At 43.5% G+C, this 26,956-nt stretch overlaps 1 protein-coding gene across 1 annotated transcript in view; it reads left to right on the plus strand.

Moving 5' to 3' along the window:
- The window catches only part of vat1l (vesicle amine transport 1-like), a 200,269-nt gene that overhangs the window by 44,593 nt on the left and 128,720 nt on the right, over positions 1–26,956 (plus strand). Inside the window, exon 4 of the mRNA XM_072595859.1 lies at positions 14,196–14,338. Within this exon, the coding sequence (XP_072451960.1) occupies positions 14,196–14,338 (143 nt within the window). The remainder of the gene's footprint in view (positions 1–14,195; positions 14,339–26,956) is intronic.

The following is a 26,956-nucleotide window of genomic DNA, read 5'->3' on the forward strand; positions in this document are numbered from 1 at the left end:
GGGTTGCTGTTCGGTGGGTCGGTGTGGACTTGTTGGGCCGAAGGGCCTGTTTCCACACTAAGTAATCTAATCTGAGTAATACCCAGGCATGGATTGAGAATTGAAAATGTGTTGCTGGAAAAGCGCAGCAGGTCAGGCAACATCCAAGGAACAGGAGAATCGACGTTTCGGGCATCAGCCCTTCTTCAGGAATGAGGAAAGTGTGTCCAGCAGGCTAAGATAAAAGATAGGGAGGAGGGACTTGGGGGAGGGGCGTTGGGAATGCGATAGGTGGAAGGAGGTCAAGGTGAGAGTGATAGGCCGGAGTGGGGTGGGGGCGGAGAGGTCAGGAAGAAGATTGCAGGTTAGGAAGGCGGTGCTGAGTTCGAGGGATTTGACTGAGACAAGGTGGGGGGTAGGGGAAATGAGGAAACTGGAGAAATCTGAGTTCATCCCTTGTGGTTGGAGGGTTCCCAGGCGGAAGATGAGGCGCTCTTCCTCCAACCGTCGTGTTGCCATGGTCTGGCGATGGACGAGTCCAAGGACCTGCATGTCCTTGGTGGGGTGGGAGGGGGAGTTGAAGTGTTGATTGAGAAGTGGATTGAGAATTAGTTAGCAGGAAAGAGAGCAAATTGGCCATTTTTTAGCAAGGCTAGAAGTGCAATGTGACTGCAGGGATCAGCACTTGGGTCTCAGCTATTCACAATATATATAAAAATAATTTAGATGTGGGAATTGGATGTGATATTTCTGGGTTAGTTTCTATACAAGACTGGGTGAGAGTGTGAGTGGTAGGTGGAGGCATAGAGCCTTTAGAATAATTTTGACAGATTGTGTGAGTGGCTAAAATTTTAGCAGGTGCATTATTATATGAATAAATATGGAGTTGTCAACATCAGGAGATAAAACAGAGCAGAATAATACACTTAATGTTAAGGTCCTGGTTAATGTTGCTGAACAAAGAGACCTTCGAGTGCAGGTTCATAGTTCCTTGAAGTGGAGTCACAGGCAGACAGAGTTGTGAAGAATGCGTTGGTACGCTTGACTTTATTGGTCAGTGCACTGAGTACAGGAGTTGGGAGGTCATGTTGCGACTGTACAGGATGTTGGTTAGGCCACTTTTGGAATAGAGCATGCAATTCTGGTCTCCCTGCTATAGGAAGGATGTTGTGAAACTTGAACGGGTTCATAAAAGATTTACAAGGATTTTGTGGGAGTTGGAGGGTTTGAAATACATGAAGAGGCTGAACCAGCTGGGGCTGTTTTCCTTGGAGTGTCGGAGCCTGAAGGGTGACCTTATAGAGGTCTATAAAATCTTAGGGGCATGGATAGGGTGGATAGACAAGGTCTTTTATCCAAACTAGAGGACATAGGTTTAAATTGAGAGGGGAAAAATTTAAAAGGGACCTAAGGGGCAACTTTTTCATGCAGATGGTGTGCGTGTATGGAATGAGCTGCTAGAGGAAGTGGTGGATGCTGGTACAATTACAATATTTAAAAGGCATCTGGATGGGTATATGAATGAAGAGCTTAGAGGGATATGGACCAAATGCTGGCAAATGGGACTAGATAATTTGGGATATCTGGTTGGCATGGATGAGTTGGACTGAAGGGTCTGTTTCCATGCTGACTCTACGACTCTATGGCTGAGCATTATATAAATAGTGATAGATTAGAAATGGTTTATGTACCAAGGTACTTAGGTGTCCTTGTACACTGGTCTTTGAAAGCATGTGGGAGCAGCAAGCACTTAGGAGGTTGGCGTTCATTAAAAGAGGGACTGAATACAGGAGTGAAGAAGTCTTACTACAATTATACAGGGCTTTGTTGAAACTACACCTGGAGCATTGTGACTTGTTTTATGCACCTTCCATAAGAAGATAAATACTTGCTGCTGGAGAGAGTGCATCAAAGGTTCACTAGACTGATTCCTCGGGATGGCAGGTTTGTCCTGGGGGAGAGATTGGATTGACGAGGTCTGTATTCACTGCGACTTAGAGATTGAATGGGCATCTTATTGAAATGTAAAACTCTGACAGGGCTAGAGAGACTGGATGTAGAGATGATATTCTCTGACCAGGACCTCAAAACAAGAGGTCACAGTCTCAAGATACGTAGTAGTGCATTTCAGACTAAGGTGAGAACTTCCTTCACCCAGAGCTTGGAGAATCTGTGGAATTCTCTACCATAGAAGGCTATGAAGGTGAATTTACTGAATATATTTAAGAAATAAGTCGACAGGTTTCTAGAAGCTAAAAGTGTCAAGGGGTACAGGGAGAGAGAGTGGGAATATGGTGTTGAGATGGAGGATCAGTCATGGCTATGTTGAATGGCAGAATGGCTCAGTGGGCTGTTTGACTTGCAACCACAACAATATTTTATGTTTCTATGCATTTGTGTGGGAAGCAGGGAAGACAGAGGAAAGCTTTGGAAAGCTGGAAGAAATACAGAGATATACGAATAAGAAAAAAGTAAACTTTTGTGGATACTGGCACTCTGAAATGTAGAAAACACCCAGAAAATTCTGGAACCACTCAGCAGCTCTCATTTATCTCTCCAACCTTCAGGCACTCTGCCTGTATTCCTGATGAAGGGCTTTTGCCCAAAACGTCAATTCTACTGCTCCTCGGATGCTGCCTGAACTGCTGTGCTTTCCCAGCACCACTAATCCAGAATCTGGTTTCCAGCATCTGCAGTTATTGTTTTTACCATGCAGATCCAAACAGCACTACAGAGAGAAAAGCAGATGAAACAGTCCAGATTTTTAACCCGTTCAAAGCCCTGCTGGCACAGTGTTAACACCTGGCCTGCCATTTTATCAGGTTCGGATTGGTGGGCCCACAGAGATTAACTGCAGTAGTGGTATTTAGAATCAAGGGTAAATTTTAAATCCTGCAAGAATGTAATTAGCCATGTTTAAAATCCAACGTTGCCTAATATTTTATGATATAGGGAGAAGATGAAGGCCTAATAACCTCATTAAATTTGAATCCCTAAAGCTTTGCAGCTTAGTTTCTCACAGCTACAAATCTAACCTTTCATTGCTCATAATGTGTCTAAATGGGCATTTAGAAGGAGAGTGCTTTGCCTTGAGAAACACTGAATATAAAATTTCCATTTAATTTGTTTCTGCTGAATGAGGTATCACCCCTTTTCAACCAATTTTCTCCTCTTATATCTTCTTCTCCCGGTGGCTAGAGAGTACTTAAAGCTGAATAAAACCTGAAAATGTTGGACGTATTCACCAGGTCACTACCCAACTGAGGAAAGAGAAACAGAGTTTTAGGTTGCTATCCTAATTTTCATTGGAACTGGAAAAAGTTTGAGTTTGAACTGTCTTTAAGTGATGATTGTTTTAAGTCTTTAAGGTGCTGGACTGGGTTGGACAAGGTCAAAAATCACTTGGTTATAATTCAATGGATTTATTTGAAAACACTAGCTATTGGAGCGCCACTCCTTCTTCAGGTGCTGTTGAGGCTCAAAGAAATATAGACTGTCAATGGGAACAGATTCTCTTCCTGAACAATGACTCAAAAATGTAAATGTATCTCAAAACGTATTATATCTTTGAGGGGTGATTGGCCTGGGCTTACAGATATGCTGTCCGGATCATTCCAATTCTAAAAATTATAGTTGGACTACATGGAGAACAAAATAGAATCAAGTTACGTAATTGAGTAGGTGTCAGATATAAAACTTAACATGGAACTCATAAAGATGATTTCGGTGCTAACTCAGACAGATTCCCTGCTAGATTTTATAAAAACAAAATTCATAAACATCCCATGTTTCAGGAATTGATGCAGGTCTTTTCTCATTGCTTTTGTTTTCAGCCAATTTAGTCACTGCAACATCTGCTATTAAATTTGCATGTGCCCAGGAGCATCTCAGCATGTCTGGTGAACACAAACTTCAAAGACCACTCACTGAAAACAGCCAGGGCTTACTCGCATTCATCACTTTTTACTCCCGTATTTCTTCTAGCCTCTGACTTCTTACTGTTCTCTCCCTATTTTTCCACCCACCTCTGGTCCAAGTCACAAATCAGGAGATTGTGCGGATTCTCTTTATTGTTCTTCAAATTTAAGCAGGGCCCTGAGGATGAGCCCTAAAACATGGGGCCTGTTTGTCTGGGAATTCCTGCCACATCGGTTACCTTTACCATCAGGGCTGTCATCTCTTCAAAGAATAAGAACACAGCTTCTAGCTAATCAGGAGCCTGATAGCTCTTTGGTCTCAGTGTCACCACTGGCCCTACTGGTGACACCTGGAACTGTACCTAGCTACAGTGGTGCAGTAATGAACAATACCCTCGTAACATGCTGAGTGGAGCTGTGAGGGTGAGGGTGGAGGTTTGTTTCTATAGGAACAGTCAGGCAAGCCTGGATAAGATAGGAGAATGAATGGTTGGTGCGAATGTTGCCACCAGAGTGCCCAATTAAGAATCCCTCGCCAACTCCTCACAGAAACTGCCAGGGCACCTGGTGAAAGGTTGGTTGCATTAGGAAGAGGCTGTTATTTGGCCACTCAAGTGGCTCATTTGTAGTCTTGGTAAGAGGCTATTTTACACCTTACCAGCTGCAGATAAAATACCCATCAATGAAAGAGGGAGGTAATGGTTTCATGGTATTATCGCTGGACTGTTACCCCAAAGATCCAGGTAATGTTCTGGGGACCTGGGTTTGAATCCTGCCATGACAGATGATGGAATTTGAATTCAATAAAAATCTGGAATTAAGAGTCTAATGATGACTGGGTATCGATTTTCAGGAAAATCCATCTGGTTCACTGCTGTATTTTAGGGAAATAAACTACCGTCCTTATCTTTTCTGGTCTACATATGACTCCAGACCCACAGCAATATGGTTGACTCTCAGCTGCCTTCTGGGCAGTTAGGGATGGGTAATAATGCTGACCTAGCCAGTGATGCTCTCATCTTGAGAATGAATAAAAAAATGATGTGCTACCCACATCATTTTGCAAGCTCCATGGAGTGCTGGCAATACCTTGCTCAGTGGCCATCCCTTTGCTTTTGATGATTCCTTTATGATTCTCAATAAGTAAATATTGCTAGCAATTTGTTGGCTCTCCCTTCATTGTCCCTTGGCAAACTGGTGAGTCATCCTATTGAACTGCTGTGAACGATCTATTGTGAGGGAGGGATTTCCAGGATTTTGACCCAGCATTGATCATGGTGTCAGTTCAATTATTTGTAACAGTCTAAAAGTTATCATTGCAAGCAATTTGGTTCCATAATAGTAAGTACAATGCAAATAGAATAATATAAATATCTGAACAACAATTGAGAATTGCATCAAGTCTTTCTGTTAGCTATACTTCATAATGACATAGTATCATCGATGCTTCCAATAAGGACTTCTAAGGATTTCCAGGGCTGGTGATGAGAGCTCCACATATAACTGGTGTACTGCTTTTCCTCAACTAGAAAAAACTAGTAGCTGTAATAAAACTGACCAAGGAGATTCAATCTAATCTTTCAATGCAAAGATACTTCACTCGGTTTTTGCATTGACTACAGTAAACAGCAGGGGGCGTCAGGACCTGAAACTTAATGATAAACCATTAACGAGTTTAATTCCCGCATTGGCCTATATTTGAGACAATAAGACCATAACAACATAAGAAGTAGAAACAGGAGTAGGCTGTTTGGCCCCTTGAGCTTGTTCTACTACTCAATAGGATCATGATTTATCCAATATTCCTCACATTCACTTTCCTTGCCCTTTCCCCATAACCCATGAGTCCCTGACTGATTAAGAACCTATCAATCTCAGCCTTCTATTTTGTACACTTGTTAAAGTGGTTGCACGGATTCCTGCATGCTAAGCATCAAGATAGATGCTAAACATGTTGCAAGGGTATGTTATAATATCCAATATGGAATTTGCATAGAAGGCTCAGTAATATCATTGAGCTATTGGCCCTGAAATAAGAGTTCAAATCCCACCATATTGGTTTAAGAATTTAAATTGTACTAATTAAATAAATTTGGGATAAAGTTAATGGTGGAATGATGATAATATCATTGGACTAGTGCACCAAAGACCCAGGTTAATGTTCTGATGACATTGGTTCAAATCCCACTGTGGAAACAGGAGGAATTTGAATCCAAGAATAAAAAAAACTAAAGAACGACAGATCCTGGGAATCAGAAACAAAATCAGAAATTGCTGGAAAAACTCAGCAGTTAAGACAGCTATCTGTAGAGAGAAAATAGAGCTAACGTTTCCAGTCCAGTGACCCTTCTTCAGTTATAGAATCATTGAGTCATACAGAATGCAAACAGACTCTTCGACCAACCAGTCCACACCAACCATGTTCTCAAGCTAAAATAGTCCCACTTTCCTGCTCTTGGCCCATATCCCTCCAACCCTTTCCTATTTATGAACATATACAAATGTCTTTTAAATGTTGTGACTGTACCTGCATCGACCACTTCCTCTGGCAGTTCATTCCACATACAAACCACTCTCTAGATTAAAAAAAAGTTGCCCCCATGTTTTTTTTAAAGATTTTCTCCTCTCACCTTGAAAATATGTCCCCTAGTTTTGAACTTTCCCACCTTAGGGAGAAGATCTTAATCATTTTATCTTTGCCCCTCGTGATTTATAAACCTCAATATGCTACCCTTCAACCCCCATTGCTTCAGTGAAAAACATCCCAGCCCTTCTTGCCTATTTTTATATACCAAACACTCCATTCCTGAGAACATCCTGATAAATCTTTTCTGAACCCTTTCCAGTTTAATGATATCCTTCCTATAGCAGAGTAACCAGAACTGCACATAGTACTCCAGAAGAGGCTTCACCAGCATCCTGTATAAACTCAACATGATGTCCTGACTCCTATACTCAAAGGTCTGAACAATAAAAGCAAGCATGCTAAATGCCTTCATAACCACCCTGTCTATTAATACTGCTTTCTCTCTACAGATGCTGCCTGACCTGCCGAGTTTTCCAGCAATGACTGATTTTGTTCAATGAATAAATCTAGAACAATGAAGCCGGCTTCAGTGATTATGTGACTATGAAACCATCTTTGATAGTCATAAAATCTCATCTGGTTCACTAATGTCCATTAAGGAAGAAAATCTACTGACATTATCCAGCCAGGCTGATATTAACTCCAAATTTCATAGCTTTTAATCTCCACTGTAATATCTTAGCAAGCTATTCAGTTGTACACAAGAAGACAGCTCACAAGTTATTTTTTGGGTCTGTAGATTGTGAAGGAGCAAAAGTGGCCTTTAATAGAGTGATATGTACTTCTTGTCAGATGTGGGAGTTTAAGGAGAGTTATATCTGTCATAAATGCTATAGGCTACAAATCTTACCAGATCGAATGGATCGGTTGGAGAGACAGTTAGAAGCAATGAGGAATTTGCAACAGCAACAGTATGTGATGGATGGCAGTTATAGGAAGGGGGGAAAGTCTCAGATGTAGTCCCATAGATGGGTCAACTCCAGGAAAGATAAGAGAGGTAGGCAGGTGGTGCAGGAGTCTTTTGTGGATATACCCATTTCAAAAGGTATGCTGTTTTGGAAAATGTAGGGGGTGATGGATTCTCAGGGGAACCTAGCACAAACAGCCAAGTTTCTGGTATTAAGACTGGCTCTAATGCAACGAGGGGTACGTCGGGTTACAAGAGATTAATTGTGTTAGGCGATTCTCTAGTCCGAGGTACAGACAAAAGTTTCTGTGGCCAGCAGCGAAAAAGCAGAAATATGTGTTGCTTCCCTGGTGCCAGGATCAAGGATGTCTCAGAGAGGGTGCAGAATGTTTTCCTGGGGGAGAGGGGCCAGCAAGAGGTCATTGTCCACATTGGAACCAATGGCATAGGAAGGGAAAAGGTTGAGATTCTGAAGGGAGATTATAGAGAGTTAGGCAGAAATTTAAAAAGGAGGAACTCGAGAGTAGTAATATTTAGATTACTCCCAGTGCTACGAGCTAGTGAGGGCAGGAATAGGAGGATAGAGCAGATGAATGCATGGCTGAGGAGCTGGTGTATGGGAGAAGGATTCACATTTTTGGATCATTGGAATCTCTTTTAGGGTAGAAGTGATCTGTACAGGAAGGACAGATTGCACCTAAATTGGAAGGGGACTAATATACTGGCAGGGAAATTTTCCAGATCTACTCGGGAGGATTTAAACTAGTAAGGTGGGGGGGTGGGACCCAAGGAGGTAGTGAGGAAAGAGATCTGAGACGGGTACAGTTGAGAACAGAAGTGAGTCAAACAGTCAGGGCAGGCAGGGACAAGGTAGGACTAATAAATTAAACTGCATTTATTTCAATGCAAGGGGCCTTTGGAAGGGAAGGCAGATGAACTCAGGGCATGGTTAGGAACATGGGACTGGGATATCATCGCAATTACAGAAACATGGCTCAGGGATGGACAGGACTGGCAGCTTAATGTTCCAGGTAACAAATGCTACAGGAAGGATAAAAAGGGAGGCAAGAGAGGAGGGGGAGTGGCGATTTTGGGAAGGGATAGCATTACAGCTGTGCTGAGGGAGGATATCCCAGAAATATTCCCAGAAATTATTTGGGTAGAACTGAGAAATAGGAAAGGGATGATCTCCTTATTGGGATTGTATTATAGACCCCCGAATAGTCAGAGGGAAATTGAGAAACAAACTTGTAAGGAGATCTCAGCTATCTGTAAGAATAATAGAGTGGTTATGGTAGGGGATTTTAACTTTCCAAACATCAACTGGGACTGCCATAGTGTTAAAGGTTTAGATGGAGAGGAATTTGTTAAGTGTGTACAAGACAATTTTCTGATTCAGTATGTGGATATACCTATGAGAGAAAGTGCAAAACTTGACCTACTCTTTGGAAATAAGGCAGGGCAGGTGACTGAGGTGTCAGTGGGGGAGCACTTTGGGGCCAGCGACCATAATTTTGTTAGATTTAAAATAATGAGGAAAAGGATAGACCAGATCTAAAAGTTGAAGTTCTAAATTGGAGAAAGGCCAATTTTGACGGTATTAGGCAAGAACTTTCGAAAGCTGATTAGAGGCAGATGTTCACAAGTGAAGGGACGGCTAGTAAATGGTAAGCCTTCAGAAATGAGATAAGAAGAATCTAGAGAAAGTATATTCCTGTCTGGATGAAAGGGAAGGCTGGTAGGTATAGGGAATGCTGGATGACTAAAGAAATTGAGGGTTTGGTTAAGAAAAAGAAGGAAGCATATGTCAGGTATAGACAGGATAGATCGAGTAAATCCTTAGAGTATAAAGGCAGCAGGAGTATACTTAATAGGGAAATCAGGAGGGCGAAAAGGGGACATGAGATCGCTTTGGCAAAGAGTTTTAACAAATACATAAAGGACAAAGGGGTAACTAGAGAGAGAATAGGGCCCCTGAAAGATCAGCAAGGCAGCCATTGTATGGAGCTGCAAAAAATGGGGGAGATACTAAATGAGTATTTTGCATCAGTATTTACTGTGGAAAAGGATATGGAAGATATCGACTGGAGGGAAATAGATGGTGACATCTTGTAAAATGTCCATATTACAGAGGAGGAAGTACTGGATGTCTTGAAATGGGTAAAGGTGGATAAATCCCCAGGACCTGATCAGATGTAGTGTAGAACTCTGTGGAAAGTTAGAGAAGTGATCGGGCCTCTTACTGAGATATTTGTATCATTGATAGTCACAGGTGAGGTGCCAGAAGACTGGAGTTTGGTTAACGTGGTGCCACTGTTTAAGAAGGGTGGTAAGGACAAGCCAGGGAACTATAGACCAGTGTGCCTGACGTCAGTGGTGGGCAAGTTGTTGGAGGGAATCCTGAGGGAGAGGATGTACATGTATTTGGAAAGGCAAGGACTGATTAGGAATAGTCAGCATGGCTTTGTGTGTGGGAAATCATTTCTCACAAACTTGATTGAGTTTTTTGAGGAAGTAACAAAGAGGATTGATGAGACCAGAGCGGTACATGTGATCTATATGAACTTCAGTAAGACATTCGACATGGGAGACTGATGAGCAAGGTTAGATCTCACGAAATACAGGGAGAACTAGCCATTTGAATACAGAACTGGCTCAAAGGTAGAAGGCAGAGAGTGTTAATGGAGGGTTGTTTTTCAGACTGGAGGCCTGTGACCAGTAGAGTGCCACAAGGATCGGTGCTGGGTCCTCTACTTGTTGTCATTTACATAAATGATTTGGATGTGAGTATAAGAGGTACAGTTAGTAAGTTTGCAGATGACACCAATATTGGAGGTGAAGTGGACAGCGAAGAGGGTTACCTCAGATTACAACAGGATCTTGACCAGATGGGCCAATGGGCTGAGAGGTGGCAGATGGAGTTTAATTCAGATAAATGCGAGGTGCTGCATTTTGGGAAAGCAAATCTTAGCACAACTTTGATTACTTACAGTGTGGAAACAGGCCCTTCAGCCCAACCAGTCCACACCGACCCGCTGAAGCGCAACCCACCCCGACCCATTCCCCTACATTTATCTCTTCACCTAACACTACAGGCAATTCAGCATGGCCAATTCACCTAACCTGCACATTGTTGGACTGTGGTAGGAAACCACAGACACTGGGAGAATGTGCAAACTCCACACAGTCAGTCGCCTCAGGTGGGAATTGAAACCGGGTCTCTGGCGCTGTGAGGCAGCAGTGCTAACCACTTATACACTTAATGGTAAGGTACTAGGGAGTGTTGCTGAACAAAGAGACCTTGGAGTGCAGGTTCATAGCTCCTTGAAAATGGAGTCGCAGGTAGATAGGATAGTGAAGGAGGCGTTTGGTATGTTTTCCTTTATTGATGAGAGTATTGAGTACAGGAGTTGGGAGGTCATGTTGCGGCTGTACAGGACATTGGTTAGGCCACTGTTGGAATATTGCGTGCAATTCTGATCTCCTTCCAATCAGAAGGATGTTGTGAAACTTGAAAAAGTTCAGAAAAGATCTACAAGGATGTTGCCAAGGTTGGAGGATTTGAACTATAGGGAGAGGCTGAACAGGCTGGGGATGTTTTCCCTGGAGCATTGGAGGCTGAGGAGTGACCTTATCGAGGTTTACAAAATTATGAGGGGCATGGATAGGATAAATAGGCAAAGTCTTTTCCCTGGGGCGGGGGAGTCCAGAACTAGAGGGCATAGGTTTAGGGTGAGAGGGGAACGATATAAAAGAGACCTATGGGACAACTTTTTCACACACAGAGTGGTATGGAATGAGCTGCCAGAGGAAGTGGTGGAAGCAGGTACAATTGTAACATTTAAGAGGCATTTGGATGGGTATATGAATAGGAAGGGTTTGGAGGGCTACGGGCCGGGTGCTGGCAGGTGGGACTAGATTGGGTTGGGATATCTGGTTGGCATGGACGGGTTGGACCGAAGGGTCTGTTTCCATTCTGTACATCTCTATGACTCTATAACCAACTTTTCAAGGGCAATTGTGGGTGAGGAAAGACTCTTCCCCTAGCCAGCAAAAGCCCCATCCTGTGAATGAAGAAGAGATAAGGGATATTAGTACTGGGATGAGAGATAAGAGTTACAGCACCAGGGACCCGAGTTTGATTCCACCCATGGGCAATTGTCTGGGTTTAATTTGTACATTCTCCCCTTGTCTGCTTGCGCTTCCTATGGGTGCTGTGGTTTCCAGATGATTTCCAGGTTAGGTGGATTGCCCATGTTAAATTACCCATAATGATCAGGGATGTACACCAGGTGGGTTAGCTATAGGAAATATGGAGTTCCAGGGATCGTGTTGTTGGGGTGGGTTGGAGTCTGATGCTCATCAGAAGGTCAGTGTGGACACAATGGACCAGAAGGCCTGATTCCATGCTGTAGGGATGCTATGATTCTGAGAATTGTTTAGGAATTAGTGGGTGGCACAGTGGCTCAGTGGTTAGCTCTGCTGCCTCACAGCACCAGGGTCCTGAGTTCAATTCCCGCCTGTCTGTGTGGAATTTGCACATTCTCCCTGTGTCTGCGTGGGTTTCCTCAGAGTGTTCCGGTTTCCTCCCACAATCCAAAGATGTGCAGGTCAGGTGAATTGGCCATGCTAAGTTGCCCACAGTGTTAGGTGTGTTAGTCAGGGGTAAATATAAGGTCGGGGAATGGGTTTGGGTGGGTTCCCCTTCAGAGGGACGGTGTGGACTTGTTGGGCCGAGGGGCCTGTTTCCACACTGTAGAGAATCTAATCTAAAAACATTGCTTGTAGATAAACCTAGGTAGGACGGGATGAGAACACTGCATTCAGTTCCAGGCTCCCAGGAAAGATGTAAAGACATTAGAGGAATTGCAGGAAGATTTACCAGAATGGGTCCAGAGGAAAGAAACTTTGGTTACGCATTCAGATTGGAGAAGCTGAGTCTGTTTTCTTTGAAGAGAAGGCTGAGAGGAAATTTGATTCAGGTATTCAAAATCATGAAGAGTTTGGGGTGAATGGGGAGAAACTGTTCCCATTTGCTGGAAGGATTGAGTAGATGGGCAGTCCCCGATTGAAGGAAAATAGTGAAAGCACCAATGGTGACAAGAGAAAAATAGCTTTTATCATGCTGGGAGTGGTTAGGTTCTGAATTACACTGCCTGAGATTTGGTGGTTGCGGTGCTGGAATGAAAAACCCAAACCCATGCTTATCTTTGCACAGAGCATCCATATGTTAACACTTTTATATACAATGTTGGATGTCCCTGATTTTATTTTATTTTGATATATATGTTCAGCTTATGAGGATGTATAAAGACTGACCTTTTCAGGTAATTGAACATTTTCCCCTGTGCTGAAAGTAATTGGCTCAGGTTGTGGATCAGAACAACAAACAATATTCAAGATGAAACGAAGGGGTATGGATGACGGAACAAGAAAGTAAAAATAGAGAGAGAGAAAAAGACAAGCTGCAAACTCTTGCCAGATCAGTCAACATCTGAAAGGACAGAATTTGTTATTTCTGCTTAATGTGCTTGTGAGGGCAGGAACAGGTAATGTGTCAAACTGCAAGTGTTTTGATCGATTAGCTCTTAGGATTGCACAGAAAAGAGCCACTTTGCCCAAACATTCCATGTTGGTTTTCATGTTCGGCTCAGGTCTCCTGTCTCATCTATCAGAGTAACTCTCCATCCCCACACTCCCTTTCACACCTATCAGTTAAAGCACCCTCTGCAAAAAGGACATAGATGCTTTGTCTATGGGAGCAGCCATGTGGATGAAGCTGGCATATCAGGGAGGTCACTTCTGAAGTGTAGTTGCTGTTGACATGTCAGGTGCAACGTTTTTTGAGCAGAGCAAGATCCCAGGAACACAGTGTGATCCTGGATGAATAATCTAGTTTTGTGAATCAGCTAAAGAATGCGTTTTGTGCTGAAAACTGGGGAGCATACTACTGTGCTTCTTCAGAGCAGAGGTGTAGATCTTTCCGTAGCCACCTGAGAGGGATTTGGGTTAACAGCTGATTTGAAGAACTTCACCTTCATCAGTGCAGTATTCCCTCAGTCCTGAACTGGGAATGTCAGCTCATATTTTGTGCTCAGGTTACTGGGGTAGGACATAATTTCTTTTTATTTCAAATATTCTTTAAAAAAAATATATACGTACAAAGTCACTAAAGCAGTTCAGTTCTGTACAGTAGCTTATGACAAAAACAATGAAACACTGGAGTTTGACTCTATCAAACAAACCAAAGACATTTCTTGATTGTGCAAGACTATATTTTCATGCATTGCTGGAGGATCTGATAACTGAATGGACCCCCATTTAACTTCAGCAGAAAGAGCTCAGATGGTGGTCTTTCCCCACTGTTTCTTGGCATTAGCTGCCCCAAGTTTTAATGTGACCCTCAGTACTTAGTCCCAGACCTTGGGATGTGCCAGTCTGAAACATTCACTCAGGGTCAACCCCTTGCTCTGAAAGACCAACAAGTTTCATGCAAATCAAAGAGTGTCTTTCATTGAGTTGATGGACCTCCATGCACAGTTGGTGTTGGAGCTAGTTCACCAGGAAAGGCAGTGGATATAGTTCCTAACAAAGCATTCACATTCCGGCTCAGGAATGGTAATTGGGTACCAATTAAAACTTAAAAATTATGTCCTGTCACTAATCTTGTGGGATGTGGGCGGGGGCTAATTACTGAACTCCTCTCCTGGGGTAAATTCATTTCTTTGGAAGTGTCTGTACATCTATTTGTTAAGCCACTGTCAGATGTTGAAGCTGAGACCTGATTTCATTGTGATTACTGCAGGGCCAGGCTGTTGCTCAGCTTTGCTCCACCATTCCAGATGTGACTGTGTTTGGAACAGCCTCCTCCTTTAAGCACGAAGCTATCAAGGATTCCATCACTCATCTCATTGACCGGAATGCAGATTATGTGCAGGATGTGAAAAGGTAAGACAGACCAAGGTAAGGAGCTTGAATGATTAGCACTGGACTCTCAGCAACAGGAGAGAATGCTACTCCTTTCATGGTGGTGGCATTGTGGTAATATCGGAGGGCAGGCAATTCAGAACCTCAGGCTAAAACTGTGGATTCAAGGGCTTGCATTGCACTATGAAAGTTAGTAAAAATCTGGGATCTAATGGTGACTACACAATCACTGCCAACTATCATGAAAAACCCGTCTGACTCACTAATGTCCTTTGGAGAAAGAAATCTGCCACCTTTACCTGGTCTGGCCTCCATGTGATTTCAGACCCACAGTGATGTCGTTGACTTTTAAGTGCCCTCTTGGCAATTAGGGATGGGCAGTAAATGCTGGCCGAGCCAGTGATGCCCATATCCCATGAGCAAATTTTAAAAAATTATTGTCAAGTCTGATTTTTCAGGCAATAGAAGGGACTAAGATGACCGTTGAACTGAAAAAGTTCACACTGGCTTCGATCATGCTTTATCTGGGGCTTATGTTTGTCTGACAGTGAACACAAAGGGTTTCTGGATATTTAAGGTGTAATTAGGTAAGTGTAGAAGGAAGGATGGGGATGAAGAGTTATTCTGATAGATGAGGCAGGAGACAAGAGCGGGACATAAAAACCAACATGGAGTATTTGGGCAAAATGGCCTTTTTCTGTGCCACATATCCTACATATGAGCTAATCAATCAAAACATTTACATTTTGACACAGTAAGTGGAGAGAGGAAGATAATGAAGCTTTTATTTCTAACCTGTACACACTCTTGTTCTGCCATTCTCACATTTCAATCACTTAATCCACTCTATCAATATCCTTTCTCCCCAAGAATTGCAACCCCCCACATCACCACCATTACATAAATGCTGACCCCTCCACACTTCACTTCAGCTCTGATGAAGAGTCGAAACATTAGCTTGCTGTCTCTCCAAGGATACTGCCTGACCCACTGTGATTTCCAGCATTCTTTGTTTTCTGTACATTCTTTATGAGTGATATTCTTGGGATGAGTTTCTGTGTTCATTTGAGTTAAGAATTGACATTTGCTGGAGAATAGGATTTAGAGTCCTAGAGATGTACAACACAGAAGTAAACCCTTCGATTCAACTCATCCATGCTGACCAGATATCCTAAATTAATCTAATCGCATTTGCCAGCATTTGGCCCATATTGTTCGAAACCCTTCCTATTCATATACCCATCCAGATGCCTTTTAAATGTTGTAATTGTACCAGCCTCTACCACTTCTTCTGGCAGCTCTTTAAACCCTCTACGTTTAAAGGTCCTATATTTTTTTCCTCTCACCATAAACATATGTTTTCTTGTTTTGGGCTCCCCTATCCTTGGGAAAAAAAAACCTTGTCTTTTTATCCTATTGATGCCCTTCATGATTTTATAAACCTTTATAAAGCCACCCCTTAGCCTCTGATGCTCCAGGGAAAATAGCCCCAGCCTACTCAGCCTCTCCCTCTAGCTCAAACCATCCAACCCTGGCAACATTCTTGTAAATCTTTCCTGCACCTTTTAAAATTTAACTACATCTTTCTTATAGTAGATTTATTGTTTGATGTAGAAATCCAAGACCAGGTTTCCAGACTGAAATAAAACAAAGAACTGTGGATGCTGGAAATTTGAAATGAAAACAGAAAGTGTTGGAGAAACTCAGTGGGTCTGGCACCATCTGAGGAGAGAGAAAAACGCAGTTAATGCTTTGAGTCCAGTAATCTTTTGTGACTGAACGCGAAATATTAATTCTGCTTTCTCTCCACAGATGCTGCCAGACTGACCGAGTTTCTCCAGCAATTTCTGTTTTTGTTTGTGTCAGACTTTCAGAATTGGCAGAATGTAGTGGAGAAGCTTCTTTCTCCATCCCCCGCACAATTTTCATCCCGAGTTAAAAATGCCACAGCTTTGCGGCTGTTTTTAATGCAAAGAGATGGGACTAATTAATTCCACTGTATTCATTTTGATGGTGAGCTAATTGGTGGAAGTCAGCATAGTATCCTTTAGAGGAGTAGGATATCTCAGACATTGGTTTCTGGATTTCAGCTGACATAAATGTTTACTGAACGAAAGAAAAACCCGAAGGACTGTGGATGCTAGAAATCTGAAACAAAAACACAAATTCCTGCAGTAACTCAGCTGACCTTGCAGTATCTGTCGAGAGAGAAATGTTTCAGGTCCGGAGACCTTGCTTCAGAACACATGCAGCCAGACCTGCTGAGTTTTTCCAGCAATTTCTGTTTTTGTTACAAATATTTACAGTTTGATTTACTGCAACGCAGCAGTTTTGTTGATTTCACCAGCATTCCTCATGCAATATCCGGCCCAATATACTTCCAGTAAATTCACAGATTTGCTGTTGTAGTTTCACTTGCTAAAGAAGTCAACTTGAAAGGGAAAAATAGTTCAATAAAATTCTGATGGGAATACTCCAGCGTTGTAACTATGCTGATGAGAAAAGCAATCCGGGAATATGGGTGGAAGAAAATTCAATGTAAACGATTGAACATATCAAAGCAAGCTCTGAGGAATGCATTCATTCCAAACATTGCAATCAGTTGTTCCCTGGGTAACTCTTCACTTGCATCAACCCCTGCACCTATCATCCAGTCATCTGTGTCTGTGGCATGTTTTGCACCCAGTTACTTTGAAGATAAACTGGGAATCTCTGCGTTGCTTTGATTGGAGACTGTCTGTAAACCTTTGAGGTAATGCTGCAACATGCCATAAATGTTGAATTTTGATCTGCATGCAATTTCTCAAGGATACAAACTAAATTTCAATCTATTTGTAAGAAGTAGAAATTTGCCAGAGGGATCTAGTAACGTGGTTGATTGAAGAGGCAACTGGCAAAGGGATTAAAGAAAAATAATACAACAAGAGTGGGACAGAAGACATAAATGTAACAGAGAGAATACAGGTCGTTCTGCTATAAAGTGTAGTTTGTTTATGTAAATTCGCTGTAACGCAATTGACAAACTGGTGCAATGTTCCTAAAATGTGAACTTTTAAACTGTGTGTTGGTTTGATGCAATTATATTACCCAACACTTTAAGCGCTGTTTCTAAAGCACAATTCTTCTATAATGTGGGTTGCACAAGAACAAAACCATTGCGTTACAGAAGAACTGTTTGTTCTTTCTCTCTTCCATCTCCCCCCCCCCCCACCCAATACTACATTGAAGGAATAAGACCATAAGACATAGGAGTGGAAGCAAGGCCATTCAGCCCATCGAGTCCACTCTGCCATTTAATCGTGGCTGATGGGCATTTCAATTCCATTTTTTTTTAGATTAGATTAGATTACTTACAGTGTGGAAACAGGCCCTTCGGCCCAACAAGTCCACACCGCCCCGCCGAAGCATAACCCACCCATACCCCTACATTTACATCTACCCCTTACCTAACACTACGGGCAATTTAGCATAGCCAATTCACCTGACCTGCACATCTTTGGACTGTGGGAGGAAACCGGAGCACCCGGAGGAAACCCACGCAAACACGGGGAGAACGTGCAAACTCCACACAGTCAGTCGCCTGAGGCGGGAAATGAACCCGGGTCTCTGGCGCTGTGAGGCAGCAGTGCTAACCACTGTGCCACCGTGCCGCCCATTTACCTGATCTCTCCCTGTAGCCCTTAATTCCTTGTGAGATCACAAATTTATCAATTTCTGCCTTGAAGACACCCAATGTTCTGGTTCCACTGTGGTACACGGCAATGAATTCCACAGGCCCACCACTCTCTGGCTGAAGAAATGTCTGCTCATTTCCATTCTAAATTGATCCCCTCTAATTTTAAGGCTGTACCCACGGGTCCTTGTCTCCCCACCTAACAGAAACAACTTCCCAGCATCCACCCTTTTTTAAGCCATGCATTATCTTCTAAGTTTCTATTAGATCTCCCCTCACCCTTCTAAACTCTAATGAATACAATCCCAGGATCCTCAGCCATTCATCATATTGTTTGGCCTACCATTCCAGGGACCATCTGTGTGAATCTCCGCTGGACACACTCCAGTGCCACTATGTCCTTCCTGAGGTGTGGGGCCCAAAACTGGACACAGTATTCTAAATGGGGCCTAATTAGAGCTTTATAAAGTCTCAGAAGCACGTCCCTACTTTTATATTCCTCTAGAGATAAATGACAATGTTACATTTATTTCTTAATCACGGACTCAATCTGCATATCAACCTCAGCCTCCGCCCTCAGAATTCTAGAATGTAGCCCATCAGGGCCAGGAGATTTATTGATTTTTTTTTAAGACCTTTTAGCTTTTCTAGCACTTTCTCTTTTGTAATGGCTACCATACTCAACTCTGCCCCCTGACTCTTCTTAATTGTTGGGAGACTACTCATGTCTTCCACTGTGAAGACTGACACAAAGTACTTATTAAGTTCTTCAGCTATTTCCTAATCTCCCAGCATTAACCTTACGGCATCAATTTAGAGTGGCCCAATTTCTATTTTTGCCTCTCGTTTGTTTCTTATGTATTAAAATAAACTTTTACTATCATTTCTAATATGACTGGCTAGCTGACCTTCATACTTGATCCTCTCCTTCCTTATTTCTCTCTTTATTATCCTCTGTTTGTTTTTGTAGTCTTCCCAATCTTCTGATTTCCCAGTGCTCTTGGCCACTTTATAGGCTCTTTCTTTTTCTTTGATAGATTTCCTGACTTCCTTTGTCAGCCATGGCTGTCTAACCCCTCCCTGGATAATCTTTCTTTTTGTTGGGATGAACCTCTGCATTGTGTCCTCAGTTCCACCCAGAAACTCCTGCCATTCTTGCTCTACTGTCTTCCTCACTAGGCTCTGCTTCCAGTCGATTTTCGTCAGTTCCTCTCTCATGCCCTCATAATTACCTTTATTTACATCCGATTTTGCCTTCTCTCTTTCAAACTGCAGACTGAACTCTACTGTATTATGATCGCTGCCTCTTAAGTGTTCCTAAATGAGATGAGGAGAAATTTCTTCACGCAAAGAATAGTGAACCTCAGGAATTCTCTGCAACGGGTCAAGGCCAAAACATTAAATGTTTTCAAGAAAGTGTTAAATATAGTTTTCAGGGCTAAAGGATTCAAAGTGTTTTGGGAAAAAGCAGGAACTGGGCAATGAGTTGGATGATCAGCCATGATTGCATTGAATGGTGAGCAGGCTTGAAGGGCTGAATGGCCTGCCCCGCCCCAATCTCGATGTTCCCTTGGCATTCACAGTTGGGATTTTGGAGAGGTTGAGAGGAAAAGATAAAAAGCTGGAAATTTGAAGTCCAAGTTTTCAATCAAGTTTTGAATCACCTCTCCAAATCTTACTGTCTTGACATCCATTTCTCTGTGAGGAATACTTTGGGATTTTTCAATAATAATCTCAACAATAGCAACAACAGTTACTTGAATTTATTTGCACCTATAATGTCCCCAGGTACTTCCCTGAAGTGTTGTCGGATGCAGCTCAAAAGAAGGAAAAAGATATTAGAAGTGAGCAAGAAAAAAAACGCTGATCCATGTTTTAAGGATGGGACTTTATAATATGGGGCCTAGACAGCCAAAGGTTTGACTACCAATAGTGAAACAAAGGGAATCTGTAGTCCCCAAGAGGACCAAGTTGGAGGAATAAAGTCATCTTTGAGGTTTCTAGGATTGGAGGAGATGTTCTATTGGATGAGGCCATGGAAAGCTGTAAACAACATGAAGATAAAAATTTTACATTTGAGGCATTGGTGAATCAAGAAATGTCCGAGGCAGGTTTTTCACACAAAGGGCGGTGAGTGTCTGGAATGCACTGCCAGAGGAGGTGGTGGAAGCAGACACAGTACCAGCATTCAAGAAGCACCTGGGCGAATATATGAATAGGAAGGGAATAGAGGGATCTGAATCCTGTAAATGAACACAGTTTTTAAAATGGAAGGCAAAATGTGTCACTCACAGGCTTGGAGGGCTGAAAGGCCTTTTCCTGTGCTGCATTGTTCTTTGCTCAATCATGGGGTTGCTGGGTGAGGTCGTTGTTTTGGGTTATGACATTGGGTTAAGGGATCTGGATGAGCTAAGGATGGCCAGCAGGTCATTGAAATTATTGAGTTTGTTTGTGACAAAGGCTGAGTGAGATTCCAGCAGAAGATAGACTGGGGCAGGAATCCGACTCCCACAGCTACCTGGATTACACCTCTTCCCACCCTACCTCTTGCAAAAATGCCATCCCGTATTCCCAATTCCTCCGCCTCCACTGGATCTGCTCCCAGGAGGACCAGTTCCACCACAGAACACACCAGATGGCCTTCTTCTTTAGAAACTGCACTTTCCCTTCCCACGTGGTTAAAGATGCTCTCCAACACATCTCATCCACATCCCGCACCTCCGCCCTCAGACCCCACCCCTCCAACCGTAACAAGGACAGAACGCCCCGGTGCTCACCTTCCACCCTACCAACCTTCGCATAAACCAAATCATCCGCCGACATTTCCGCCACCTCCAACTACCAGGGATATATTTCCCTCCCCACCCCTTTCCGCCTTCCGCAAATACCGTTCCCTCTGCGACTACCTGGTCAGGTCCACACCCCCCTACGACACACCCTCCCATTCTGGCACTTTCCCCTGCCACCGCAGGAACTGTAAAACCTGTGCCCACACCTCCTCCCTCACCTCTATCCAAGGCCCTAAAGGAGCCTTCCACATCCATCAAAGTTTTACTTGCACATCCACTAATATCATTTATTGTATCCGTTGCTCCCGACGCGGTCTCCTCTACATTGGGGAGACTGGGCGCCTCCTAGCAGAGCGCTTTAGGGAACATCTCCGAGACACCCGCACCAATCAACCACACCACCCCGTGGCCCAACATTTCAACTCCCCCTCCCACTCTGCCGAGGACATGGAGGTCCTGGGCCTCGTTCACCACCGCTCCCTCACCACCAGATGCCTGGAGGAAGAACGCCTCATCTTCCGCCTCGGAACACTTCAACCCCAGGGCATCAATGTGGACTTCAACAGTTTCCTCATTTCCCCTTCCCACGCCTCACCCTAGTTCTAAACTTCCAGCTCAGTAACTGTCCCCATAACTTGTCCAGACTTGTCCTACCTGCCTATCTTCTTTTCCACCTATCCACTCCACCCTCTCCTCCTTGACCTATCACCTTCATCCCCTCCCCCACTCACCCATTGTACTCGATGCTACTTTCTCCCCACTCCCACCCTCCTCTAGCTTATCTCTCCACGCTTCAGGCTCATTGCCTTTATTCCTGATGAAGGGCTTTTGCCCGAAACGTCGATTTCGAAGCTACTTGGATGCTGCCTGAACTGCTGTGCTCTTCCAGCACCCACTAATCCAGAATCTGGTTTCCAGCATCTGTTTTTACCTCGTTGATTTTAACCGTACTGCGAATCCTCTTGCAAGGAATAGAGTCAGTTAACAAACGAGGTGGACGTTGGTATTAGTGAGATTATGAGTTTGGAAGCTCAGATTGCCATTAAGGTTACAAAATGTCTGATCCAGCTGGATTCACAGTTTTGAGAACAAATATTACTGGTGCTTAACTTGCAAATAAAATATAATAAATGAACAAACTTTTAGCTCAGAGATATTGACACTACCCATTGCACAATAACAACTTTTATTTTGTTTCCACAGCAAAGTTCTTCACTTCGCTCTGGTTTCCTTTTTCCTTTGATACCTTATCCCATCCTGCTTTGTCCCATGTCAACATTTCCAATTTCTCATTTAGTAATGTCCTCTCCTCCACTGACTCAAGTGCCCAGAACTCCCTTCTTTCCTGGAACTCTGTCTGCTTTGCACCACCATCCACCTAATGCCCCGGTCCCTCTACTCCTGTCCTCTCAATTTTCCTTCTTGACCCTTTACTTCCTTATTCTCTTCTCCATGAGCAATCTTATTTGTTTCCCATCTCTCACCCCCCCCACCCCCCCCCCCCCCCCCCCCATCCCTTCTGGCTAGCAAAGTACTTGCAACTCAGATGCCAACCATTAGGCCCAACAACACTGTCACAGATCTACACTTCCTTCTACCTTTCTTCACCTGACCACATTGACATTTTCTTCAATTTCTTTTCCTTCCTGCACTTATGTAGCTTCTCATTAAATACACTTCTGCTGTTTGCTATGACTACTCTTTGATTCATTCTCATGACTCTCTGGTCGAGATGTTTCTCGTGAATTCCCAATGGATCAGTCACCTATCATACTTATTTTGGTGAAAAATTCTTTTTGTCTACGTTATCAAATCCTTTTATAATCTTGAAGCCCTCTACTGAGATCATCCCTTGGTTGAATCTCGAAGTAGCTGAAGATTCCAGGACAATGAGGCAGGGTGAGGTTCGCCCTTGGCCTCAGTTCCTTCCCCCATCCTCACTGGGAGCTCATTCTTCGTCTGACACATGTAAAAGATAAGATTCCCTACAGTATGGAAACAGGTCCTTCGGCCCAACAAGTCCATACCAACCCTCGAAAGATTAACCCACCCAGACCCCTACCCGATATTTACCCCTGATTAATGCACATAACACTATGGGCAATATAGCATGGCCAATTCACCTGACCTGTACATCTTTGGATTGTGGGAGGAAACCAGAGTACCCAGAGGAAGTCCATGCAGACATGGGGAGAACATGCAAACTCCACACAGACAGTTGCCCAAGGTGGGAATCAAACCCGGGTCCCTGGCGCTGTGAGGCAACAGTGCTAACCACTGAGCCACCGTGCCACCCTGGCAATGGTGATGGCTGTCCCTGTGTCAATGACATTCCCTGGACCACAGATGATGACAGCTTGAGATACATAATAAAAGTTGAGAAGTGTGGTTCCGGATAATCACAACCGGTCAGGCTGCATCTGAGGAGCAGGAAAATCGATGTTTCAAGCATAATCTCCTCATCAGGAATGAAGCTTGTGGCCCAAGGGGGCTGAGAGATAAATAGGAGGGGGGTGGGGCTGGGGAGAAAGTATCTAAGAATGTGATAGGTAGATGAAGTTGGGGCTGAAGGTGCTAGGTTGGAGAGGAGGGTGGAGCGGATAAGTAGGAAGGAAGATGGACAGGTAGGACGAGTCAAGAGGATGGTAGCAAGTTGGAAGGTTGGATCTGGGATAAGGTGGGGGGGAGGGGAAATGAGGAAACTGGTGAGATCCACATTGATCCCGTGTGGCTGGAAGGTCCCAAGATGGAAGATGAGGCATTCTTCCTCCAGGTGTCAGGTGGCTAAGGTTTGACGTGGAGGAGGCCCAGGACTTGCATGTCTTTGGCGGAGTGGGGATGTAGTTAAAGTATTCAGCTGTGTGTTTCATGCGTGTATCCCAGAGATGTGCTCTGAAACGTTCCATGAAACAACCTGACTACCCATGATACCCTGATCTCCAGCATCTGCAGTCCTCACTTTCTTCTATATGTAGTAAAAGGCCTGTTCACAGTCCATCCTCCCCACCCCCACAACCTGCTATCCAACAATGACCTGTTGTGGTCTCGAGCAAGGCTTTCAGTGGAACATTGCCTCCAATCATCAGGGTGCTTCTGCCCCTTTAATATTCCATAGCTACTTTCATAGTGCAATTCCATCGGATTCGCTTCTGCCAGGAATATTAAAGGGGTTCCCAAATTTTCTGATAAACCCCATCTTGTAGAAATGTGTTAGAGTTGAGGTGAACTTAGAGGTCTTTGCAAATATCCAATCCATACCTAGCCTCACCCCATGAAGAAGAAACAAAAGCAGAAACTGCTGGCAAATCTCAGCAGGTGATTGGGGCAGCATGGTAGCTCAGTGGTTAGCATTGCTGCCTCACAGCGCCAGAGACCTGGGTTCAATTCCAGCTTCAGTCGACTGTCTGTATGTAGTGTGTACATTCTCCCTCTGTCTCCGTGGGTTTCCTCCGGCTGCTTTGGTTTCCTCCCATAATCCAAAGATTTGCAGGTCAGGTGAATTGGCCATGCTAAATTGCTCATAGTGTTGAGGGATGTGTAGGTTAGGTGCAATGGTCAGCAGTAAATGTAGAGCAATAGGGTCTGGGTGGGTTACTCTTCGGAGGGTCGGTGTAGACTTGTTGGGCCAAGGGCCTGTTTTCACACTGTAGAGATTTTATATATAATAGGACTGGCAGCATCTGTGGAGAGAAATCACAGTTAACTTTTGGGTCCAGTGATAATTCTCCAGCATCTTTCTTTGCTGGACCAAAGCATTAACTCTGATTTCTCTCCATGGATGCTGCCAGACCTGCTGAGATTTGCCAGCAACTTCTGTTTTTCCTTCAGGTTTCCAGCATCTACAGTTCATAGAGGCGAATCCTGCAGTAGATGTCCAGACCTGTTGTGTATTGTGTATTGTCAATAAGGATCCAAGGAACTAATTAGCCAGGAACCACTTGTGGCTTTTTAAAAAGTTCTCTTATGGGATGTGGGTGACACTGGCTGCACCAGCAGTTATTGTCCGTCCCTAGTTGCCCTTGAGAAGGTGGTGTTGAACTGCCATCTTGAACCGCTGCAGTTCAGGTTGACCCTCAATGCCTCTTGGGAGGGAATTCCAGAACTTTGACCCAGCAGCAATGAAGGAATGGTGATGTATTTCCAAGTCAGAATAGTGAGTTGCTTGGGGGGATCTTGCAGGTGGTGGTGTTTGTATTCATCTGCTGCCCTTGTCCTTCTACATGGAAGTAGTCGTGGGTTTGGAAAGCGCAGTCTAAGGCTTTTTGCAGTGCATCTTGTACATAGTATGCACTGCTGCTACTGAGAATTGGTGGCGGAGGGAATGGATGCTTGTGGATGTGCTGCCAATCAAGTGGGCTGTGTTGTCCTGGATGGTGTCAAGCTTCTTATTGTTGGAGCTGCTCCATCCAGCCAAGTGGGAAGTATTCCATCACACCCCTGACTTGTGCCTTGTAAATGATGAACAGGCTCTGGGAATTTTGGACGTGAATAACTTCCCAGATTATTCTGAGCCCTTGACTTGCTCTTGTAGCCACTGTGTTATTGTGGTGAGTCCATTTGAGTTTCTGGTCAATGGTAACCCCCAGGATGTATGGCATTGTATGTGTAAATGCTTCAGTGGGCAACTTTCACAGCCACATTGAAGAGTGACTGACTGTGTCATATGACACTGACCTAAGCAGTTGTCATTCAGCATGGGAAGTTTTTACTAAATGTATAAAATTCCAGTAGGTCTAGATAGTAAACAAAGGAAGGATGTTCCTCATGACCCAAGAACCCCAAACCAGGGGTCACAGTGTAAGAATGTGAGATAGACCATTTAGAACTAAGATGAGGATAAATTTCTTCACTCAAAAAGTTATGAGACTGTGGAATTCTTATACTGCCATTAAGAGCGATTGAGACCAAACGTTGAATACTTCCAGGATGAAGTTAGATATAGTTCTTGGGACTCAAAGGATCAAGGGGTATGGAGAAAAGGGGGCAACAGTGTACTGATTTGAATGATGGGCCGAGATTGTATTGGATGGTGGAACAGGCTCGAAGGGCTGAATCGCCTACTCCTGTTCTTATTTCCTATGTTTCTAAGAGCTGTAACCTTTACAAGCCTAAAATGTCATTACTTCAAACATCCAACAACCAAATGATAGCCAAAAAAACACCAGCCAAAGAATGAAGCACGTCCTTGAGTATTTAAGGCAGAGCTTCCACTGTCAAACAAACTGATTGAAAGATGTTGTTTAAGAAAACTTGGATGTTCTCCATAAATGAACAAAATAAATCCCAGTCACTCGGCAGCGACCAGGAAAACAGATGTTCCAGGGTTGTGGGCTGCAATATCTTTCACCTCAGGGATGTTTGTTTTAAACTTTCATCAAGGCAGATAGGCTAATTCGATGTCTTTTAAGAAACTTTGCTGCAACAAATTAAAGCAATTTCAGAACCATTCTCAACTCAGCTTAAAAGTGGTCTCAAATTGGACATTATCTTGTGTTTATTAAAGAATCTCACTTTGTCAGCATTATGCTGGCTAAATAATACATGAAAAAGAGACATTGGATAATTGATTCATAATATAATCATCAGGGAAATACTTCATGATATTCATGAGTACCAGTGAGTAACTGGACCGTATCAAGATTTCTTGTGACTGTTTTAATAGCAACAAGACAAGATGGGATACCTAAAGCCCAATCTGCCAAATTTCCTTAAAACTTTAATTACTCTTATTTTAATTCTTTAGCTCCTTTGTTCTCTCACTTTGTTCGTTCTAGTGCTCTGTTCTTTCTCTTCCTTCTCAGTTCCCTTCCCCCTTCTTTCTGCTTCTATATCTCCTTCCTTCCTTTCTAAATCTCTCCCACTTTCCTTTTGCCTTTCCTGGTGTCTCTGTTTTCCTGACTCACCCTGCTCTTTGTTAATCCAGCTCTGATTAATTCACCGTTTCTAAACACATGCACACAGCAAGTTGGAAGAAGACTGTGTGTTTCACTCAGATGAAAGTTCCTACCTTAGTCTATGTTTTCCAGTTTTTTCTTCATTCACCTAGACTTAGAAGATTCCCATATCTTGTGACACAAGAGGCAGACATAGCAGATGCATATGCTTGCTCGTTCTTCCAGGAGCAGGTCACCGGTCTGTTACCAGAAGCTATATTTGAGGGATGTCACTCTGCAGGAG

This window comes from Chiloscyllium punctatum, chromosome 26 (assembly GCF_047496795.1).
Source record: "Chiloscyllium punctatum isolate Juve2018m chromosome 26, sChiPun1.3, whole genome shotgun sequence".
Classification (NCBI taxonomy): domain Eukaryota; kingdom Metazoa; phylum Chordata; class Chondrichthyes; order Orectolobiformes; family Hemiscylliidae; genus Chiloscyllium; species Chiloscyllium punctatum.